Source organism: Phasianus colchicus, chromosome 27 (assembly GCF_987193195.1).
Source record: "Phasianus colchicus chromosome 27, bPhaCol1.hap1.1, whole genome shotgun sequence".
NCBI classification, from domain to species: domain Eukaryota; kingdom Metazoa; phylum Chordata; class Aves; order Galliformes; family Phasianidae; genus Phasianus; species Phasianus colchicus.
In genome coordinates this window covers 2615762-2635591 of record NC_143462.1, presented here as the reverse complement: position 1 = coordinate 2635591, position 19830 = coordinate 2615762, and the positions used below count along the sequence as shown (strand labels likewise).

Below are 19830 nucleotides of genomic sequence, written 5' to 3'. Positions count from 1 at the left end.
CCCATTTAGAATATGATAAACAAGTGAAATGTGGCACAAACATCAGAGCTTCCATGCATGCCTTCAAGTATCTTCTGTTAGAGGTGCTTGTACTTTCTGGACTTCAGTGTTAGGGTAAAAGCATACTTTAGAAGGAGTAGAAAGTTCACACTTCTTGAGACTTCAGTACATTGTTAAGGCCAGAACCCTTTGGGTACACTTTACCTTTATCTTCCAGAGCACCATCTGTTGTTTTACTTAAAAATGCATTAAGCTTCCAGCTCAAATCCTAGCCCAACTTTGTGACCTCCAGCACTGAAATTCTTGCCATCAATCAAGCCTGAGAGGGTCAGCTTTACACCTACAAAAGCAAGTAATGAGATTCTAATCTTCCCTTATAACATCCATCTGCCCTCCCCCTTCAAGTACACTAATGTGTCTCAATTGCTATAGGACCTTTATCTACATGCACAGCCTTTACTTCTATGAATCTGTGAAAATTTCTAAGTAATATTTTTTGTTTGCTCATTTGGTTGGGTTTTTTTGCCATCTATCTTTTCTACTCCAGAGATAATATTAAAATAACACACAATGCTACCACTTGAACTTACGTACCAGGTCGAAGAGCAAGAGTGTAACCAATTCCAATCAGGCTGGCATTATTTACTTTAGCCTGCAGGAAATAAAAGAAATCACACCAATAAATAAATATTCAGATAATCATCCTGGTAGCCCAAGAAAGGAGCTTACATGTTATTGGTCCAGCTACTTGTAGACTAACCTCTAGCAGTGGCACATTTCAGTCTTCTTTCACACAAGTTTCTAGTCAGCTCAATTTCACTACATTCCCTGAATTCAAACTGTGACAGGCTTGAGTGATAGCTCTGATCTTTAAATTGTGACATATGTAGAGGTTCTATATCAAGAGGCAGCCTTGTTTTTAATATACAAATGAGTAAGCAACAAATATATGAATATGGAAACTTTTTCTAAACTGACTTTGAGCTGGTCATGTTTTTAATTCTAGCCAAATTATCCTGGAATTAATTAAGTGCTTAGTGTTACCATGTATTCAGTTACTTCTATTTGCTGGTGGGCATGTTTTCTCTCTGAGACATCTCTTGCCAGTGCTCAGCTCCCCTTCTTTCTCTTTTTGGGCCCTGGTATTCCTGCAAAACTTTGCAGGTGTTAATATCAACACTTGTGGTCCTAGTTGAAATCTGAACCACAACAGAAGCAACACTTTGTTATCTACTCTAATTTCTTAGGAAGTAGCTGAAGCAACTATTTCACACCACTAATTTTGAGCATTTAAGAGAACTTGGAAATACTTCTTCCTTTATAAAAATCCTTACCACAATGGAAGTCTTCTCATCCAGTTGGTACTTAGCAGCAATTCCAAAACGCGTGTTGTTACTGCCAGCAGTCCATGCAAGATTGACTGATGTCTCAACCTTATTATTAACCTTCTGATAAATAGACCCACCAAACTCTGTGCCATCATTCCTGTTTGTAAGAGATGAAAGCATGTAAAGATCTGCCTTCTTGAGAAAAAAGAAGCTCTTGAGATTAACCCTTTCTTTCCCAAGTCATGTGATCGTTATCTCTAAATGAACTGAGCATTCCATGGACCTACAGTCATCTTCTTCCTAGCTGGAGCTGATGTTATTCAAAGCATGTGTAACAGACCAAGATTTTCTGACAGTCGAGACGCAAGGTTTGAAATTCTGATAGAAATACCTTGTGTGTCTTAAGAAAAGCCCGTGGTAATGCATAAAGGGGCAGAGGCAGCTGTGGGAATGAGGAGACCAAAAACAATACTATTGCATGGCAGTTGTTCTCACTGCATTCGAAGGCTCCCAGAGCATCTGAGTGCCAAGGCCAGAACTACATTAAGATGACTGCTGGAAACACTCAAGCATGATGCAGCAGGCACCTCCTTCCTCCACTTTGGCTATTTCTGAGACACAGATTTTCTTCTCGGAAGAAGAAGGACATTATAGCTTAACTGAAGACTCTTATTGCTAATACAGAAATCGCAGTTTACAGATTTCACTCCAAATTAACAGTATAAAGTGCCTTTTTACCACTATCTTATGTAGACACAACTAAAATTACCCTGAATCACAGTTGCAAAAGACAGTTGAAAGTTGAAAAGTTGCCTCTGCTTTAATTGTACTGAAAATGGAATCACAGAATGAGAATTACTTTGCAACAAATCAGCATCTTCCTTCGTAATCCCCCTCCCCCTTTTTTTTTTAAACTTAGCTCAGTTAATTCTTACTACTCATCAGTTTGGTTTCTCCAAGAATGTTTTCCAAGTGCAAATCAATACTTACACGTTAGTGTGCAGCTGAAAGTCTCCTGCCTTATATCCCAAGGCAAAGTTGTTTTGTGAAAGCTTAGATTTGGCTGTATCAAAAGCCATCTGATAGCCAGCAAGCCAGCCTTCATAACCCAGCACTGCCCAGCCATAAATGGTTGGTCCAGAGAGATCAATGTCTATATTGCAGCCTAGGTTTACGTATTCTCTTTTGTAGGAAGTCTTCAATTTTCCACTCTTCTTCCTGAAGAGAAACAGGCCATTTTATTGCTGGTGGTATATCATAGGAGTAGTTTTAGTCCCATATGCATGTCCCTTAAGTCTAGTTAGTTAAATGATGGCAATGCCTACTCAAACAAGTATCACTGATATATGTATTTTGGTGCTACTTGTTCCACCATCTCAAAATCCTTGAAATCATCAAGAAGTTTATGGGAAATAAATAAGGGTTGGGTTTGTTTTTGTTTTGTTTTTTAATTTCCCAGAAACCATCAGTTCTCAAATCTTGTTCTTCACAAACAAGTGCAGTGTACCATGGTATCATCTGTTTCTTTCAGCACCATCTGTGACATCTCACACTGATAGCTGGTCTTTTATTGTCTTTGGCTATTCATATATCTCTCATGTTCCTTCACTGGTCAATTCCCTCCATCATTCTCTCACATGCAGTGCCTGCTTTCCTTCCTTCTTCACTGCAGGATCCCACTCTCCTCTACTGAAAACAAATTTCCTCATCTTCCATGCATCATCCATTTGGCCAGCCTTCTGGAGAAGCATGTCTGTCAGTGTGTCTTTCTGCTCATCTTGCTATCACTTCATAGTTAACCACCAAAAATAATGTATCACCTCCCTCATCCTCACCCCAACCTTGTTTATATTCCTTATTGAAGGCACCTGTCAAACCTAGGCCCAGGGGCTCATTTTTTAACTCCTTTTTTATTTCCTTATATTCAATTAATACCTTGAACAACAACTGTTTTGTTATGCTGACTCCAACGACAGACAATACCAGTAATTAATTATGAAGTCTCAAGCTTCATCTATAGACATATGTACCCTTTATATACTCCTCTCCTCTTCTCTACTGTTAACCAAAAGAAATCAATAATAAGAGAAGACAAAAATATGCTATTGCAGTGCTTATCATAATTAATATGCCATTCAATTGTGCATAGCCATATGCCCACAAGCTTTAGGGAAAATCAGTACTTTGCTCAGTGTTCCTAAGGCACCGAGTGGGCAGTAAATGGACCACAAACACCATCACAAAGACAGTACAAATTAAGTAGTGAATGTAAAACATAACTGTGTAAAAGGACAGTTAGAGAAACATAATATCTACTCTACAGTGAAACATTTGCAGTGGCCAAAAAGCCAAAAAATCAATCTCAGCACATTCTTCAGAGCCCACTGCCTTCAAAATACTCTACAGTGCAGGACAGGAATTTCTTGTTGCAGTATTTGAATATGACCATTCAGTGACAGTGTATTTTGAGCATTTACACAATGAACAGTACAAGGATTTCTAATCAAAAGGTAAAGACAATTCTAGGGCTTCCCAGGTTAAAGTAACAGAAAATATTTACCCTGTATTTGGTACAAATATAGTGTCAAGAGCAACCTTCAATCCTTCAGCCAACTGTTAAGAAAAACAGAGAAGTCTGCTCACAGCTCTGTCAAAATGTGGTTTCTAGTACTATGGCACTACTTCAGGTCTTAAGAGATGACACAACACGAAGGGAAAATCTCACACATTTTTACCATGAAATCTGTACATGCTGTATGATAAGAGCTGTCCTGCCTCATTTTGAGCTGAGCAGCATTTTCCATTTTAAAGTATTGGTTAAAGCACAAAACCATAACTACAAAAGGTGATGGACATACACAGTGGAGGGCACCACAGAACTTTCATTACCTTTGGCACTGTTACCTTATGCTGTAGGCACTTTGTAAAAAGCATAAAGCTACTGACTTTGAAAAGGAGTTATTTATTTTAAGAAACTCTTTGCTCAAGCAACGCCAAGCTGTAAAAACTCATCTTTCTCTTCAACCTCACAAAACATTCAGTCTCAAGGTAGCCAAACTTACAGCTTTCTGTATTAAAACATTAAAAAGGAGAGGCTCCTCTTTGGTTTTCTTTTATGAATGCAGCAGTGACAGCACTAGATAGCTAGACTTGATCTTCAAACAAAAACTGCTTAGATTGGATAACAGTGATATTCATTCAACTAGCTGATCTGGCACGCCTGCATCAGCAGTCATTCTGTACTTTTGGATCATAATGTAGCAGCACTTTGCTGTGAGGATCCTTGCACCCCCTATCCCTCAAAATTCATGCTGCTTCTCAGTCTGAACATCTGCAAATACAGCATAACTTTTTTTTTCTTTTTTTTTAGTACTTCAGGTAGTTTTGTGTTTCAGTGTCTTCTGTTCAACTCAATACTACTGTCTCATACCAATTGCAGAAACATTTTTAGAGAATTAACTTCCTCTTACCTGATCCTCCATGGAAACTTCTGTTCCCAATGTGTTGTCTGTGTTCCACTTCTGAATGAATGTAAGTCCATAGTCTTTGATCTTATACTTGGTTTCTAGATTACCCAAAGCCTTGCCTGTGTCTGTATTGGAAGAACCAGTTGCAGTAAATTCCTACCAAGAGAAAAACAAGAGTTTCATCACTCTAGATACTTTAAATTTGTCCACTTGTCAAATGCTAGCACTCAAACACTTGCTGACTTCAGACCTTTCAACAGAGCACTCCTCCCTGTCTACAAATAAAATAATTATTTTTGCATCTCAAAATGCACACCCCCTTTTCATCTCCATTCTGGATTTGTCCTTTATTAAGATGTGCTGATACAGCCCTGGAACTTTCTTAGGCCCTAACACACAAAGGCTTGGCACTTCACTCACCCCTCCTTGATCTTTTGTTACATTTTTTCCTAAATTATTCACCAACATTTCCCCTCAGCTCCCCACTAAAAAACAGAAAACCTTTGCTATCCTTTACTATTCCAAAGCTGCAACTGTTATTCCAACATTCTTCAACTTGTTCTGTGCTTCACATAGATTTGCTGTCCCTTAACCACATACAAGACATTCATCTGAAACACAAAGCTGCTCGTATCCTATGATTTTTCTTCTTAAAATTCTCCATGCTGTTTTTAAACACGCTGTCCTTTGCTATTTGAGCAGCTCCTAACATATCAGAGCTCCTCACTAAGGGCCATGAAATCTCAATAAATACATCTCTTCTGAGAATAACTTTAAGGTAGCCTATTCAGTGTTTGATGTATAAAGCAACAAGTAGGCATATTTTTGCAGTAAGTCCAAGGAATACCAGCCTAATTTAAAAAAGCTTCTGAGAACACAGCTAATTTCTGTTGTCCTCATCTCAGATATCTTCCCTGAATTAATCTGCCATTGCATTTCCAAGTCATCTCTCTTTTGAAGTTTAAATATTTAAAGTATCTACTGTCAACACATCTTAGTTTTAGAACCCTGACTTTTCAGATCTGGCTCATTCCAGGACAGTATTTCTAGTTGCCACCACATTACTTTCAAAATTTAGGATTTCTCAGGGTGCACTTAAAATCTTTAAATGGTTCTGAATTGCCAGGGAAAACAGCCAGATAACATTCCTAGCACACCATGGAAAAAAAGATGACATTTACTCAAGCTAATGCACTACTACAATAGCACAGCAGTTTTATTGCTTATCTGGTCACCTTGTGAAAACACAGAATGTAAGTCAGGATGCATGACTATCCTTGAAGATATATTCACTGCAAAGTAACTCTAATATCACTTCCACAAACACAATGTCAAGAATCTGCATCAGACTTCAGAAATAACTTTCTTCTGATCTTAGTGTGGATAACTGATTAAGGTTTTATCTGATTCTCAGATCAAGCAAATGGAAGGTTGTAAAAGTCTCTCTTTTTTAAAAAAAACATCTAAAGGACAACCAGCTGCCACAACTGGATCTGTTTCTGAAAGCAGAATGCACACAGTTAACATCTACTGCAATCAATCTTCAGTTTTCTAAACCAATCTTCTTATCAGGCCATTTCACGTAGAAGCATCATTTGGATTATCTGTAGATGAAAACCAAACTCATTCTGGCTCTGTATCAAATTCCAGTCTGACTCAGCAGTCAAGCTCAGCTTCTCATTGACCTTTTAGTTCACAGTGGCTGGTTTCCTCAAGAACATGATGCACTTACCACAGCCAAACAGTTGTAGTCTGTGAAACAATTATAATCAACAGAAAACAACAATGGTACTGTCTACACCCACATGAAAGAAAAAAGAACAACAAAACATTAATGTATGAAAACAGCCAGAGATAATGTTAATACCCAAGTATGAATTAGATTCCACACTCTGTACCTAACCTCTTCTCAATCCTCAAAACCCTATTTTGCAGTGAAATGTTTGCCAGAAACACTAATGAGCATGAAACCTCTAGCAGCAGACAAATGTACCAATACAACACCTATCCAGATTTTCCTCTTAATGTTTTTACAGTGTTCTTATCTTAGATTGCTGGACAGAGATCACAAATGACTTTACATTCGTGCATCATTCAGAACATTAAGCACTATGGACACAAGGCAAACTTCATGATGCAGATTGCAACTCAAAAACAACCAGGCAGATGAACAATAACCACCACAAAAACGTCAACAACAGAAGAATCAAAAGCCAACATGCCAAAATAGCCACTATTCTTACCAGCTGAAAAAGGATCCAGCATGAAATTTGCATGGAGAAGGAAAAACCCATTTTAAAACTTAATATTCTGCCACATGCAGAGTGTAAGTAACTATTACTAATTTGTCTGAGAATCATAACTTTGTGGCAGGAAAACTATATATATTCAGAGATGTCAGCAACTAATAGCAGTTGGAGATCCTCAGCCTCGTGTGCTGGGTGCATGATGCAAGCAATCCATCAAAAGCTTAAGTGAGACATCATGAAATAATACAAAAGGAATGAAAATGACCTGCACCATTTATGTGATAAGAATGCAAGAGAAAGTTGGAGGCTAAAACAAATATGGTTAAAACAAGTTGAAAAGCAGCATAAGCTTGTCAACTGGACAGCAGCAATAAGAGCTAGCACTCAGAACTGAGACTCACTAGAGGAGTTAGCTTATCTAGTATAAAATACGTGTGCCTGTGGGTAAAGATCAAAGTTACAAAAACAATTTCTTGTTTTGCCAGCTTTACTGTGAAGTCACAGAACTACAGAATGACTGGGGCTGGAAGGGACCTTAAAGATCATCCATTTCCAAACCCCCTGCCTTGAGGAGGGTTGCCACCCACAACATCAGGCTGCTGCAGATGTTCAAAACCTGCCTGGATGCTTCCATCTGCAACGTTCTCTACAGAACCTGCTTTAGCAGGAGGCTGGACTAAATGATCTCCTGATCTCCCTTCCAATCTTTACAGTTCTGTGATTCTGTAGTAATTCGTGTGCACCAAAGGAAAAGAAGTACAGCTACACCAATTCCACATATCACTGTAGAAACAAATCAGGGATAGCTAAAATGAGAAGCAAAAGACAGAATCAACATATGCTAGCAAGTTATTGCCACCAAATCAGGAATTTGCCCTTGCTGGTGCTGTTGAAAGCCCTCAGTACTTACCACCCCACTTGAAGACTTGGTCTTCAACTCCAACTTGACCATTCCGAATCCTGAAAACAGAAGAGTACACAACATGTATTTCACTGCAATATACAAGCAAGACGTATTTGCTACATAACCAAAGTCCAACAAATGGGGAACACTGGCCAAAAACAGCCTATTTCCAGATTCCAACAAATGTTGATATTAATGATGAATGACTGAAGGAGTTATGACAATTCAGAGTGGTTGGGCTCATAATTTCTGTTGCAACAGACAGAATTTACCAATAAATGTCATAGGATACACCTGTTCTTAGTTTTTGGCCAGGTTTAATGGTCACCCATTATTTGGTATCTCTGCTATCTTGGGACCAGTCAATACTGTTACCATTTCCTCTGAGTAACAAAGTTTACTTTTGAACCTCTGGTTCCAAGGCAGGAATTTTCCTCTTTAAGAGGAAGAATTCTTCCTATCGCTCTGCTGAATTCCCATCACAAGGTATCTGATGGGACTCTCAAATAATAATGACTTTGTTGTGGCTCTCAAGATGCCTAAGCCAAAATACAAAAACATCAAACCTCAGCTTACTTACCATAACCCTTATTGAATACATCCCTGGCAGCCTTTCCCAAATCACTGTATGACGGTGGGACAGCCATTGGATCTGAAACATAATGGAATCCTAAAAATATTAATACAGAATCTAAGCTATCTCCAAACATTTATAGACATCTATGACCAAGTACCCCCTATGTGCTTCACTGATGAGGAACCACAAAGCCTTTGGAGAACATTCATGAAAGTCATCCTTGTGTCACTGTTGCTTTGTCAGAAACAAACAAACACAAATACGAAGTAGTTATAAGAACAAATTCACTCTTCGAAATCACTAAGCCCTAGGATCAGTCTGAAAGTAAAGTACATACTTAAGGCTGTTCTATCTCAAAAAGAGCTCATGGAAGCATCTCATCACTGTTGTGAGACACAGGAACATTGCTTTCATTACAGGACTCTCTGAAAGAGGCTCCAGGCAGAGAAGCCACATCATCACTGAACAATGCCAAAGGATAAGACAGCTAATTTCCATATGTTTTGTAACTTCTTAGGATGTGGAAAATACATAAAAAGATCTTGATACAGCATCCAGTGGCCATGTGGGACTATTCCTAACACTAGCAACAACCACATTTTCTAATACACACAGCTGCTGCAACATAAATGGACAACAAAATTCATAGGGACAAATGTAAAACAACAACTTTTAAATTAGGAATTTTGCACCAGAAAGTCCAGATTAAGGGGAAAAAAAAAAAAGAAAAAAAAAAAAGGAAGTATGAATACTGTTCTCTGGTAGAAAATTAATTTTCCCCTTCTAGAATAAGATTGCAGAAATCTAAAGGTACACGTGTGTCATAAAAGAAAAGCAATTAGAAATGATGCTTGTGTTTTATTCTGATGGTAACTGCCATTTAAACTTCCTGCAGCTGATTGATTTGTTGATATTCTTCCCTGCAACAGCTGAAACACCAGAAATCCACCTTTGTTATCATTTCAAAAGACTGACTGAAAATAATAATGCAAGCAAAACATGTAAAATCTCTAAAATCATCACATTCCTTTCATAATTATAGTTACTTTCTTTTTCTGTACTGTCATCCTGCTGTTAATAACCCAGCAGGACAAGGGGAAATGGGTTTAAGTTGAGGGAGGGGAGATTGAGGTTGGATGTCAGGGGGAAGTTGTTTGCTGTGAGAGTGGTGAGGTGCTGGAACAGCTGCCCAGAGAGGCTGTGGATGCCCCGTCCATCCCTGGAGGTGTTCAAGGCCAGGTTGGATGGGGCCCTGGGCAGCCTGGGCTGCTGTGAAATGTGGAGGTTGGTGGCCCTGCGTGTGGCAGGGGGTTGGAGCTTCGTGATCCTTGAGGTCCCTTCCAACCCTTGGCCATTCTGTGATTCAGTTCTTGCTGTTAGTGCTCTGTTCTTTATTCAGACTTCTGGCAAAAATGTAACAAGCATTACTTGGACCTTTAATGTAACCACAAATCTGTTTCTTCAACAGCTTCTGACTTCCAAAAACACAAGTAACCAAAATACAAATAGATTTGCAAACTACAAGTCCAACAATCCCTGTATTATGCAATTAAGCTCTGTTTGGACAGTTGGCTCCTGCCTAAAACAAAACTCTCACACACTCTGCATCCCACAGAGAGGAATGCTTTTGTTCAATGACTCAATGTCTAACCTGCACTGCACGTCTAATAACCTGTGGGTCTGGAGGATCTAAAACAAGTGGATGCAAATGCAGCTTCCTTATCTGATGCTGAGGCAATCAGATCAGCACTTATCAAAAATCACTGTGCAAAATGGCCTCTGACCTGTCAAAAACGAGAGGATAAATTACAACTGGTGACTCGCTAAACTGATGATAAATGGAATACGGACTTTTACCACAGCATGATTTTAAATCATAACAGAACACTTTTCACAGCTGCGGGGCAGAGCAGTTTTTTTCGTTTTTTTTTTCTTTTTTTTTCTTTCCCCTCAGTTCAGAAGTTCCAAAATCCAAACCCAATGTCTGACAGCGGCGTCTCAACGTTCCTCACACCGGCTGTCCTGAGGAATCCCGCTCTCAGCCCTTTGCGAACAACCTTTCCCTCACCCCAACCCGATCCTTTCTCGACGCATTTTCACACAAAAAAAACCTCGTTCCCACACAGCAGAAATCCCCGCTTCCCGCCTCACAGCGGAGCTCCCTCAGCCAGCCCGATAACGGCGATACGACCGCCGCAACGACACCGCCCCGCAGGGTGAGCAGAGAGGGCAGCCCCGCCCAGACGCCCGCAGCCCCACCGCTACCTGCCGGCCCTGTCCTCTGCGGAAAGGTCTGCGGGGCGCTGCCGAAACGCTGTCGGGTCCGCATGCGCAGGGAGGGCGGGGTGGTGGTGTGTGAGGAGGTCCGCATGCGCAGAGCGGCGGCAGGGTCCGCGTGTGCGAAGGGCTAGTGGAGTACGCATGCGCAGAGAGAGGCGGGGATACGCATGCGCAGAGAGCTGATGGTACGCGTGCGCAGAGCGGTGCTTTTAGTCCGCATGCGCAGAGGGCTGGGCGTGTATGCAGATATACTGCTAGTCGGAGGTACGCATGCGTAGAAGGCTAGTGGAAAATGGTAAGTGGGAATACGCATGCGTAGAAGGCTAGCGGGTGGTACGCATTGCGCAGAGGGTTAGTGAGTACGCATGCGCAGAGCTGTGGTTTAATCCGCGTGCAGTGCTCGTTCGGAACGCACGCATGCGCAGAGGGCTAGTGGGGGGGGTAAGCATGCGCAGAAGGCTAGGCAGAGGGCGAGTAGGGGGTATGCATGCAGTGTTAGCGGGGGGTACGCATGCGCAGAAAACTAGGATGTACGCATGCCCAAAAGGCTGGGGTACGCGTACGTCAAGTGCTAGTCGGGGGTACGCATGCGCAGAGAGCTAGTGGGGAGGGTGTAAGGAGCACGCATGCGTAGAAGGCTAGTTGGGAGTACGCATGCGCAGAGTTGTGGTTTAGTCTGCGTGCGCAGTGCTGGTTGAGGACGTACGCATGCGGAGAGGGCCAGTAGGAGGCTACGCATGCGCAGGCTAGGAGGCATGCATGCGCACAGGGCTGGTGTACGTAGACGTCGAGTGCGTCAGGTTTACGCATGCGTAGAAGGCTAGTTGGGATACGCATGCGCAGAGGGCTAGGCAGAGGGCGAGTGGGAGTACGCATGCGCAGAATGCTGGGGTGTATCCAGAAGCTTTAGCCCGCATGCGCAGAGGGCTAGCCGGGATTACGCATGCGCAGAGGGCGAGTAGTGGGTACAGCATCTGCAGCGTTCAGCAAGAATGAGTGGTTTTGTCTTTAGAAGTTTACATAGGAATGGATGTCCGAACATTTAAGAACAGTAGCAAAGGAAGAGAAATAAACGTTTGTATCTCCCTTAAGGTAAATTGTTTATTTCATCCACTTCAAACCCTCCACAAACATCTCTACAGGCTTCAGTGCAAAGAAAGGAACCGTACAGATAGCAGTACGAGGATGTTAGAAGAACAGAACAGAATAGAAAGAAACAAATTACATTTTAAAATATGGAAATACGAGACAAAAACCAGTAGAACACCACATTTAAGGGGCAGGGGGGTGGTTACAGCTTAAAACAGCAGAAAGTATTCTAGGCTACCAGGACAAGCACAGCAGAAGGCAGACTACAAGCACTCTGCAGGGAGTGTTGGTTCACACTGGGTTCTCATCCACTTTTTCTAGAGCACAGAAAGGATTTTAAACTTGACTACACGTACCCACCTTTTAAATATCAGCAATGCACATTTTTTTTTGCAGTCACATCTAAAGAATATGCATGTTTTCTATATGTGTGTTCACAAAAAGCTATGGAAACATCTTCCTAAGTCACAGTTGCAGGCAGTTATTCACTCCGATCCTTTGGCTCTCGGTATTTCCACTGGATGTAGTCAAAGATGTCTTTCTCACATTCTACTGGTAGGGCTTCCCCGGCGACTCCTGCAAGCATATTGCAGATGCTGTTTGAAAGATAGAAATTCCATCTAATCCTGGACTGTCAAATGCATTGCAAGATCAAGACAATCCGCTGTAAGCGAAATGTATTTGCAAGTGAAATGATAAGCACCAAAAAACACACGGGAAAAAAGCCCAACCCCCACAAAAAGCCACCACCACAAACACCACCCACACAGTTTTTCACCCAATATTTAGGTATTCATCCTCAGTGTCAGAAGAAAGAAAATAATTAACTGCGGAGCTATAATGTTTATAGAGTTAAAAAATATACACACAATTTGCAGTCAGGGCCCCTCCCCCCAATGGGAAACAACTGAAAGATATAAATCACATTAAAAGAATGAGAAAGTATGTGCTGTGCATTGCACAGCAAATCCAAACTGTAGTTCAGTTAAGACCAGGTAGATTAGGTGTCCTGATGTGCTTATTTTGTTGCACAATGCTGTCTATACATTACTAGCTTGCTTCTCTCTGCTAAAATGGTTTACAGTTCCAGGAAGGACAGAGTGAAAAATTTTGTTAATTATAGTATTTGCCAAGATTTCCAATTGAGAAAATGATTAAAGGAGAGGATCACACAAGACGTGCAACTAGAAAGAATACTGTTTAAAAGCCCAGACTGACCAGTGACACCCAAGGGACGGATTGTGTACTCGTTGATTGTGAAGCCCATTTCCAGAGCATGGGCTCTCATGTTCTTATTGAATATATCACTGCCTGTGAAATACAGTACACCACAGTAATACTGATCCTTAGGGATAAGCCTAGAATAAAAAGAGAAGAGAAATATATATTCAGGACAAATATGAAGCTACAAGCCATTTGGAATTCAGCCACTTAAAAAGGGAGCAAATCTAGAACAGTGCTCACAAGCACACATTCTGGAATTCTGTACATTTGATTCTTTCAGATGCCCAATTCAAGAATGAAGTACATATCAGAGAAAAGTACAACACATCTAACCTGACTCATAACTTATTGTTACGATGCTTCATCAAGTAGGTCACAATTTTGAAACTGGATACAAAGCCATGATTTCAAATACAGTGTTCTTGCTAATAACCTGTTCTACACATGGGCACTTACACAGTGGTTTCCATACAAGGCAATTAGAAACCTAGTAAATGCCTTCTTCTAAACACAGAAATAGAGATGCAGAACTTGAAGCGAATGTCTGTAATACAGCAAATAGCTAAATTCTTTATTTATTGGAAAGTATACCGAATATCAATTCTCCTATGTGGGTAAGATGTTCCATCATCTTTATTTGGCAGCTGGCAGACACCCTAGGAGAAAGTAAAGGAAGTAAGAAATTAAGAATTAAGTTAAACAGGTCTGAGATAGACTTACATTATAGGGCTGGGCTGTTCTCGACTACCCCAGTGCTAAACAAACTTTTAAAATACACAGTTCCAAATGCACATAGCTCTTGTTTGATCATCAGTTATCTTGGAGAGTAAAATTAAATTCTTACCGAACCGATCAAATATTTTATTAGAACAGCTGGACATCACTAGTACTGGGAACTGCTGCTGACAAGAGGACTGTAATTCAACATAGCACATAATTACTTCTTAAGTTATATAGCAGCAAGGACAACAGGAATTATTTGCCATTTTAACATGAGATTCACTAAGCCACAACTGCAAAGAGCTTTTAAGAGAAAAAAAATATGAAAAATCCCACAACAGCAGCAGTCTAAACAATGTTTTTGTACATATCCTAGCTTTTGTCATGAGAGGTGATCCCTACCACATCCTCCCTTTCCCTGAAAGGTCTTACCATGAATTTGGTGTCACCTTTAGACAGCACATCAGTGACAAAGTGGACTTTTTCCAGTTGTTCTATAACTTGATGCAGAAGCTTTGACTAGGAACAGTAACAACACAGAAGAAGAAATTACTTCACTTACAGCAAGAATATCTTACCTATCTAGCTGCAGGACATCACATAATTACATAGCTTACTGACAGGAAATTTGACCAAGAGGAAAAGGATCAGAGCAACACTGAGAAAAAGCTAATAAAATTATAATGTTGAAACATGAGAAAAGTTTCCAGTGAAATCCATGTCAGATTGTATTCATTTAGAGTGAAAAAACTTGCTTCTTGGTTTGAGTTTTCAACTTGGAAGCAATTAATCTATAGAAACAACACGAAAAAATGGATTATCATTAGGACTGCCCCAGAGGTAGCCACAAAAGACTATAAGGGCAGCAGGACATCTGCTTCACCTCCAAAAGAAAGAGACTACATAAGGAGATACTTTAGTCCCTGCTTTATTCACATAGTTGTTACAATTCTACTTTGTACAGCATATGAATTTAGGAAGAATCAAGGAAGAAGACTGAGGGAAGGATGAGAGTAAAGACTGCTGAGAACAAAACATAAAATTGCTTCTCAGATCCATGCATTAACTCCTCAAAATAAAAATGGTGATCAAACAGCTACAAAAAGATGCAGGAAACTGAAATGCAAGTCTGACACTACATATCACCCACATTTAAAATACCCTTCTGGAAATATTGCTCAGTACTAAACATCGTAACACACCTGTTTGGATGATTCAGATGTGAAAGTTGGATGGGTTAAGAGAACATCCATGTCACCACTCGACTCTGCACCTACGCAAGTAAGAAGCAAAGAAAATTCCTTTTACATAAGATGAGAAGTATATGAACACTGACGAAAATGCTTCTAACCTCTTCTGATAAGTACACATTTCTTGTACATAACAGTCGGTGAATTTTCCAGAAACAGCATTTGTAGCATAAACTTACTCTCTAGAAAAACATGTATTATCGTGTTTGCTTATTTGCCCAAAATAAAATACAGCAAGATCACAGTGTACCAACCTCGCCTAAAACTGCCACAGACTGTAGCAATATAATTTGGGTCCACATTCTTTACCTCTTTCAGCACAATTTCCTATGGAAAGAGGAAAAATGAATGTTTCAAGATGCCTGTTGTTCACTGGCCTTCAATGCCTCAAGTCTTTGACAAAGACTTTCTGACCTGCATTTGCAACATTTCTTCCCTTGGGATTCTTTTCTCAAAATCTTCAAAATACCTGTGTGCAGAAAAGTAAAAGCGTCTGAAATTGGGTATGGGTAGCATCTTAAAATTTTAGTCAATTAAAAGTAGTATCAGAAGAAACAATAGAATTTTTATATGACATCACCAAAAGTTCCCCATTCTCACCACAGAGAACCAGCCCAATCCCTGCATCTTCAGACAACTCTCCTAGATGTAGGACTTTCCTCCAATCCCACTTCAGGTGGGGTAAAGTGGAACTAGGGACAAAAGGAAGCCTGCAGAGAGCTGAAAACTATTCCTGCAGTTAAGTACTGGAGTAACATCTGAGCACAGTGCCAGAAGCAGACCCAAGGATGATACACAAGCTAAACAAGTAACACTTCTCACTCTCTAGCAGGCCACAAACCCTGCATCCCTGCCACTGATTCAGATACACCAAAGCTGTCCCTGCACATAGAGCATATAGAGAGGACAGGACCTTACTTGGCCTCCATAATCTTACATTACATTCTGGTGTCTTAAGCAGTTATTAGAAAAGCCAAGCACAAGCAGCCAAAAAAACCTTACTTCAACCCAATTCGCTGGTGATGGGTCAGCTTGTGCTCATTTTTTCTTAGATCTAAAAGATTAAGAAGAAAGTTACTTAAGGGCAAAATTCTTACAGTGAGTTTTCAACAAGACAAAGATGATACAAATGAAGAATATCTGACAACCAAATAGCAACTTCAAACAAAATGAAGAGATTTTAAACAGGTTGCTCAGCTGCTGACAGTATGAGTAGAAATGCCTAGCACACCTTCCTGATACAGACTTCAATGGACTATTAATTTTAAACACAAAAATGATGTTATTTTCAATGTAACCTATAAATACTCTACTGCACGTATGTATATAGTGCCTCTAGCCTGTGCACCACATTTAGATTAGCTTGTTGTTGTTATTTTATCAATACAGTTTTCTCAAACTGAAGGCTTATCTGCTATTACAGTATCACTGTGAAACAAGCAATGTGATATAAGAAACATTATTGGAGAATAAACCAAGGACCAAAGTTACACTCATACTCACCTTCTAAAGTCTTAATTCCTTCCTCAACAAACTTCCTAGCAGCAGCAGGTCTGCAAAAAGGGCAAAGCAACATGCAGTTAGGAACAGCAGGAATCTTATAATGCTGCAAAGGACATTAGAATTCACTCCTACTGCCTAGATTCTTCAAGGTCAAGATTAAAGTTGCTTGTAAAGCTTATCATCCTTTTGTCATGCACGTTTTCAATTTGTATTTTCAAGCAACAGAAACAGCTATCCAAAGCTTGGTCCACACATTTTTAGTACTGATGGAACTATATACCAATTTTATGATTTTTAAAAGTAAACAAAATCTCAACAAACAGCCAATACAACTTTAGACAATGCTGATATGTAACTGAGGACACAAGAGCTACATTAACTATAAGCAGCCTCTGAAACAGCTTAAGGCAACAATGCAAGTGTCTTTAGAATAGAACTTAAAAACAAACAAAAATCCACATAAAACTCTGGCTTGCAACCTACAGTACAGAAAAGCAACTTGGCCAGAGGGTTTATCATAAGCACAACATAAACATCCACAAACTTTCAGCAAATCTTTCTTCAGAATTACTTAAGAACCACTGCATTCCTTGCTTTCAATCTCAAGGGGTTTCAATATTGCTTTTCCCTCTTCTTCCTCACAGCATTCCACTCTTCTGTTTTTAAGCACAGATGTTCTGTATTTAGCCAATCCTGTTCTTGGCAAGCAGTATCACAGCCCTTCTCACTCAAGATACGGACTTCTACTTCTATGCACATGCTAAGTGCCTGTCTGCAGACTGAGCTCTTTGCTGCCAGAATTTCCCTATGCACAGAATAGGAATGAGAACAGGCTTACAACCTCCTCGTATTATCCTTCTGAAAAGCCCTGTTTTTGAGGAGTTGGCAGGGCTCTGGATCTCCTTTTACAAACATGGTACAAATTCTCCCTAATCAGATTTTGCACCATAAGTCTCATAGGCTCCTACTCTGTCTTCTTGATTTTTCTCTTCTCAATCTTGATTCTACTTTTCTCAATCTTTTGATGCTGTTTTTGATCACCTCTCTCCTTCCCCTCTCAGCTTGCACACAGGAGCCTTCTACTTCCACTCCTCTACTGCAAAATCTGTAACTGACAGCTCCACAACTCTGACAACGACTTCCCCCTCCCACCACTAACAAATAATAACTAAGCTTTACCCAATGCCAGTAACTCGTGTCAGGAAGTTGATGGAAGCACTTGTATCATCTTGTCGAATCTGCAAAAACAGAATAATGTGAACTAACTCTTCTTTACTCCATTTCAGTAAATAAAGAAAGCTTATAAAACAACTTGTTCTGATTTACAATAGGTCTCCAAAGCAGAATCTGACCAAAACAGTTCTAACAGTAATACTGTGCATTAGAACAGTGCCATATGTACCACTCCTACAAATTAATTGTCTTAACTGCCTATACTAAAGTCAACAAAAAAAGTGGTTAAAATTCAATTCCACAGCCTTTCAGAGTCAGAACTCCACTTCCCACAGAAGACATTCATTGCCTATTATACAGTCTAAAATATTTTCATAAGTAGACAGTTCTGAGGCTTTGGCTAAGCTTCCTGTTCCCCACTTTTTACTTTGCACAGAGCCCACCACTCTTCTGCTTGACATCAGTCTCTCCACAGAGAGCAACAGAAACTGCACAAAGCAAGCAGACTACTTCACAAAGTACAAACTAAAACAACTACTGAGAAATAAAGCACAAGGGAAAGAAACACACCTTTTCCAACTTGCGAAGCTTTCCAGTAGACAAAAACTCATCTATTTTCTCAGCTATTTTAGCACCTACTCCATCCTAAACATTGAGGAAGGATGAAATACAAGTCAATTTCAAGGTCACTTACAGTCATTATATCTAAGAAAAATAAAGCTCAACAAAAAGAACAGTGAAGTCACAGAAACCATTTTAAAACACTGGTCTATAAGAGATCAAGAACATTGAAGGGTACAACACCAGTAGCACAAACACAGTACTTCAAGTGCTGTATTACAAGTCCCCTGAAAACAGTTATTTTAAACCACGTTTTGATTCCTACAACTCCAATTCAATTTACAACTCTTTGAAAGGGTAGATAACCCAGCAGGACAAGGGGAAATGGCTTGAAGTTGAGGGAGGGAAGATTGAGGTTGGATGTCAGGGGGAAGTTGTTTGCTGTGAGAGTGGTGAGGTGCTGGAACAGCTGCCCAGAGAGGCTGTGGATGCCCCGTCCATCCCTGGAGGTGTTCAAGGCCAGGTTGGATGGGGCCCTGGGCAGCCTGGACTGCTATGAAATGTGGAGGTTGGTGGCCCTGCGTGTGGCAGGGGGTTGGAGCTTTGTGATCCTTGAGGTCCCTTCCAACCCTGGCCATTCTGCGATTCTGTGTGAAGGGGAAACCTGTCACAGCAGAAGCCTTTCACCAAGGAGATCCAGCTGGAGTCCCCAGTTCCACCTATCAAATCCCTGCAGCTCATATGCTCCACTCCCCCCTCCTTAAGCCGGCTGCCAGCAGAAGCTGATGATACAAACAGAATCATTCACACACCGCTTCCCTCCTCCTGGAAACCTCGGTGCCATCCTAACACAGCTCCTCCACCCTGAGAAGCCCGAATTCGCCCCGAGGACCTACCAGCTTCTTAGCTTCGGCTCCATTCCGTATTCTGCTGGGGTACCGGGAGATGACAGAGGCCGCTTTCCTGCAGAACGGCGTCGGTCAGCGCGCAGAACCGAGCAGAGCTCAGCCCCGCGGCGAGGCCGGGCCCAAGAGAGACGGGAGCGGGGAAAAGAAAAAGGCAGCCCTGAGGAAAGAGGCGGTACCTGTAGGCGTTGTACTTGTGGATGGCTCGGTTCACGTTGCGCTCGTAATTCGCTAGCTCTACGGGGAGAACCATAGTCGGAGCAGTCGAGCCGGATCCCAGAACATTCCCACCACAACCTCATCGCCCTCCCCCCCGAGCTCCCCGTACCCATGAGGAAATCTGTAATGCCCTGGTTGAGGCTCTCCTGCGGCGCCTTCCGTTTGCTCATTGCGGGCAGCAGCAGCGACCGACACCGGAAAATCACGCAGAAGCGCTTCCGGCTGTGACGTCATCAGACCGCGACGGGCTGCGGCGCGCAATGCAGAACGCGCGAATCGCTCTGCCGCTGCGCTACGGCTCCAGCGGGGGGAAGGCGGGGCGGGGCGGGGATCTGCGTTCCGCCCGCGCCGAGGAGACACGGCTGACAGCGAGGAGTCAGA

At 41.3% G+C, this 19830-nt stretch overlaps 2 protein-coding genes across 4 annotated transcripts; both read right to left on the bottom strand.

Annotated features, from left to right (window-relative positions):
* Nucleotides 1–24: 24 nt before the first annotated feature.
* VDAC3 (voltage dependent anion channel 3) lies at nt 25–11036 on the bottom strand. Of its 2 annotated transcripts, XM_031602151.2 has the most exons (9): nt 10791–11036; nt 8529–8600; nt 7955–8004; nt 4799–4951; nt 3889–3941; nt 2319–2546; nt 1335–1485; nt 595–652; nt 25–340 (listed from the first exon to the last, which is right to left on the bottom strand). In XM_031602151.2, the coding sequence occupies exons 1-9, from the start codon at nt 10894–10896 to the stop codon at nt 249–251; spliced, it is 963 nt and encodes a 320-aa protein (XP_031458011.2). In that variant the 5' UTR covers nt 10897–11036; the 3' UTR covers nt 25–248. The 2 variants fall into 2 exon arrangements, with proteins under 2 accessions (XP_031458011.2, XP_089981784.1); XM_090125658.1 differs by lacking the exon at nt 595–652 and having other exon boundaries at nt 257–340; nt 10791–11034.
* Nucleotides 11037–11888: 852 nt separating this feature from the next.
* Nucleotides 11889–19713, bottom strand: POLB (DNA polymerase beta). 2 transcript variants are annotated; one of them, XM_031602147.2, is made up of 14 exons: nt 19559–19713; nt 19410–19467; nt 19222–19288; nt 18335–18409; nt 17771–17829; nt 16592–16641; nt 16091–16142; nt 15503–15557; nt 15343–15415; nt 15041–15111; nt 14271–14357; nt 13710–13774; nt 13113–13252; nt 11889–12470 (listed from the first exon to the last, which is right to left on the bottom strand). In XM_031602147.2, the coding sequence occupies exons 1-14, from the start codon at nt 19617–19619 to the stop codon at nt 12376–12378; spliced, it is 1008 nt and encodes a 335-aa protein (XP_031458007.1). In that variant the 5' UTR covers nt 19620–19713; the 3' UTR covers nt 11889–12375. The 2 variants fall into 2 exon arrangements, 1 of the variants encoding a protein (XP_031458007.1); XR_016460183.1 differs by lacking the exon at nt 11889–12470 and having other exon boundaries at nt 13171–13252; nt 13710–14032.
* Between the last annotated feature and the right edge of the window lie 117 nt (nt 19714–19830).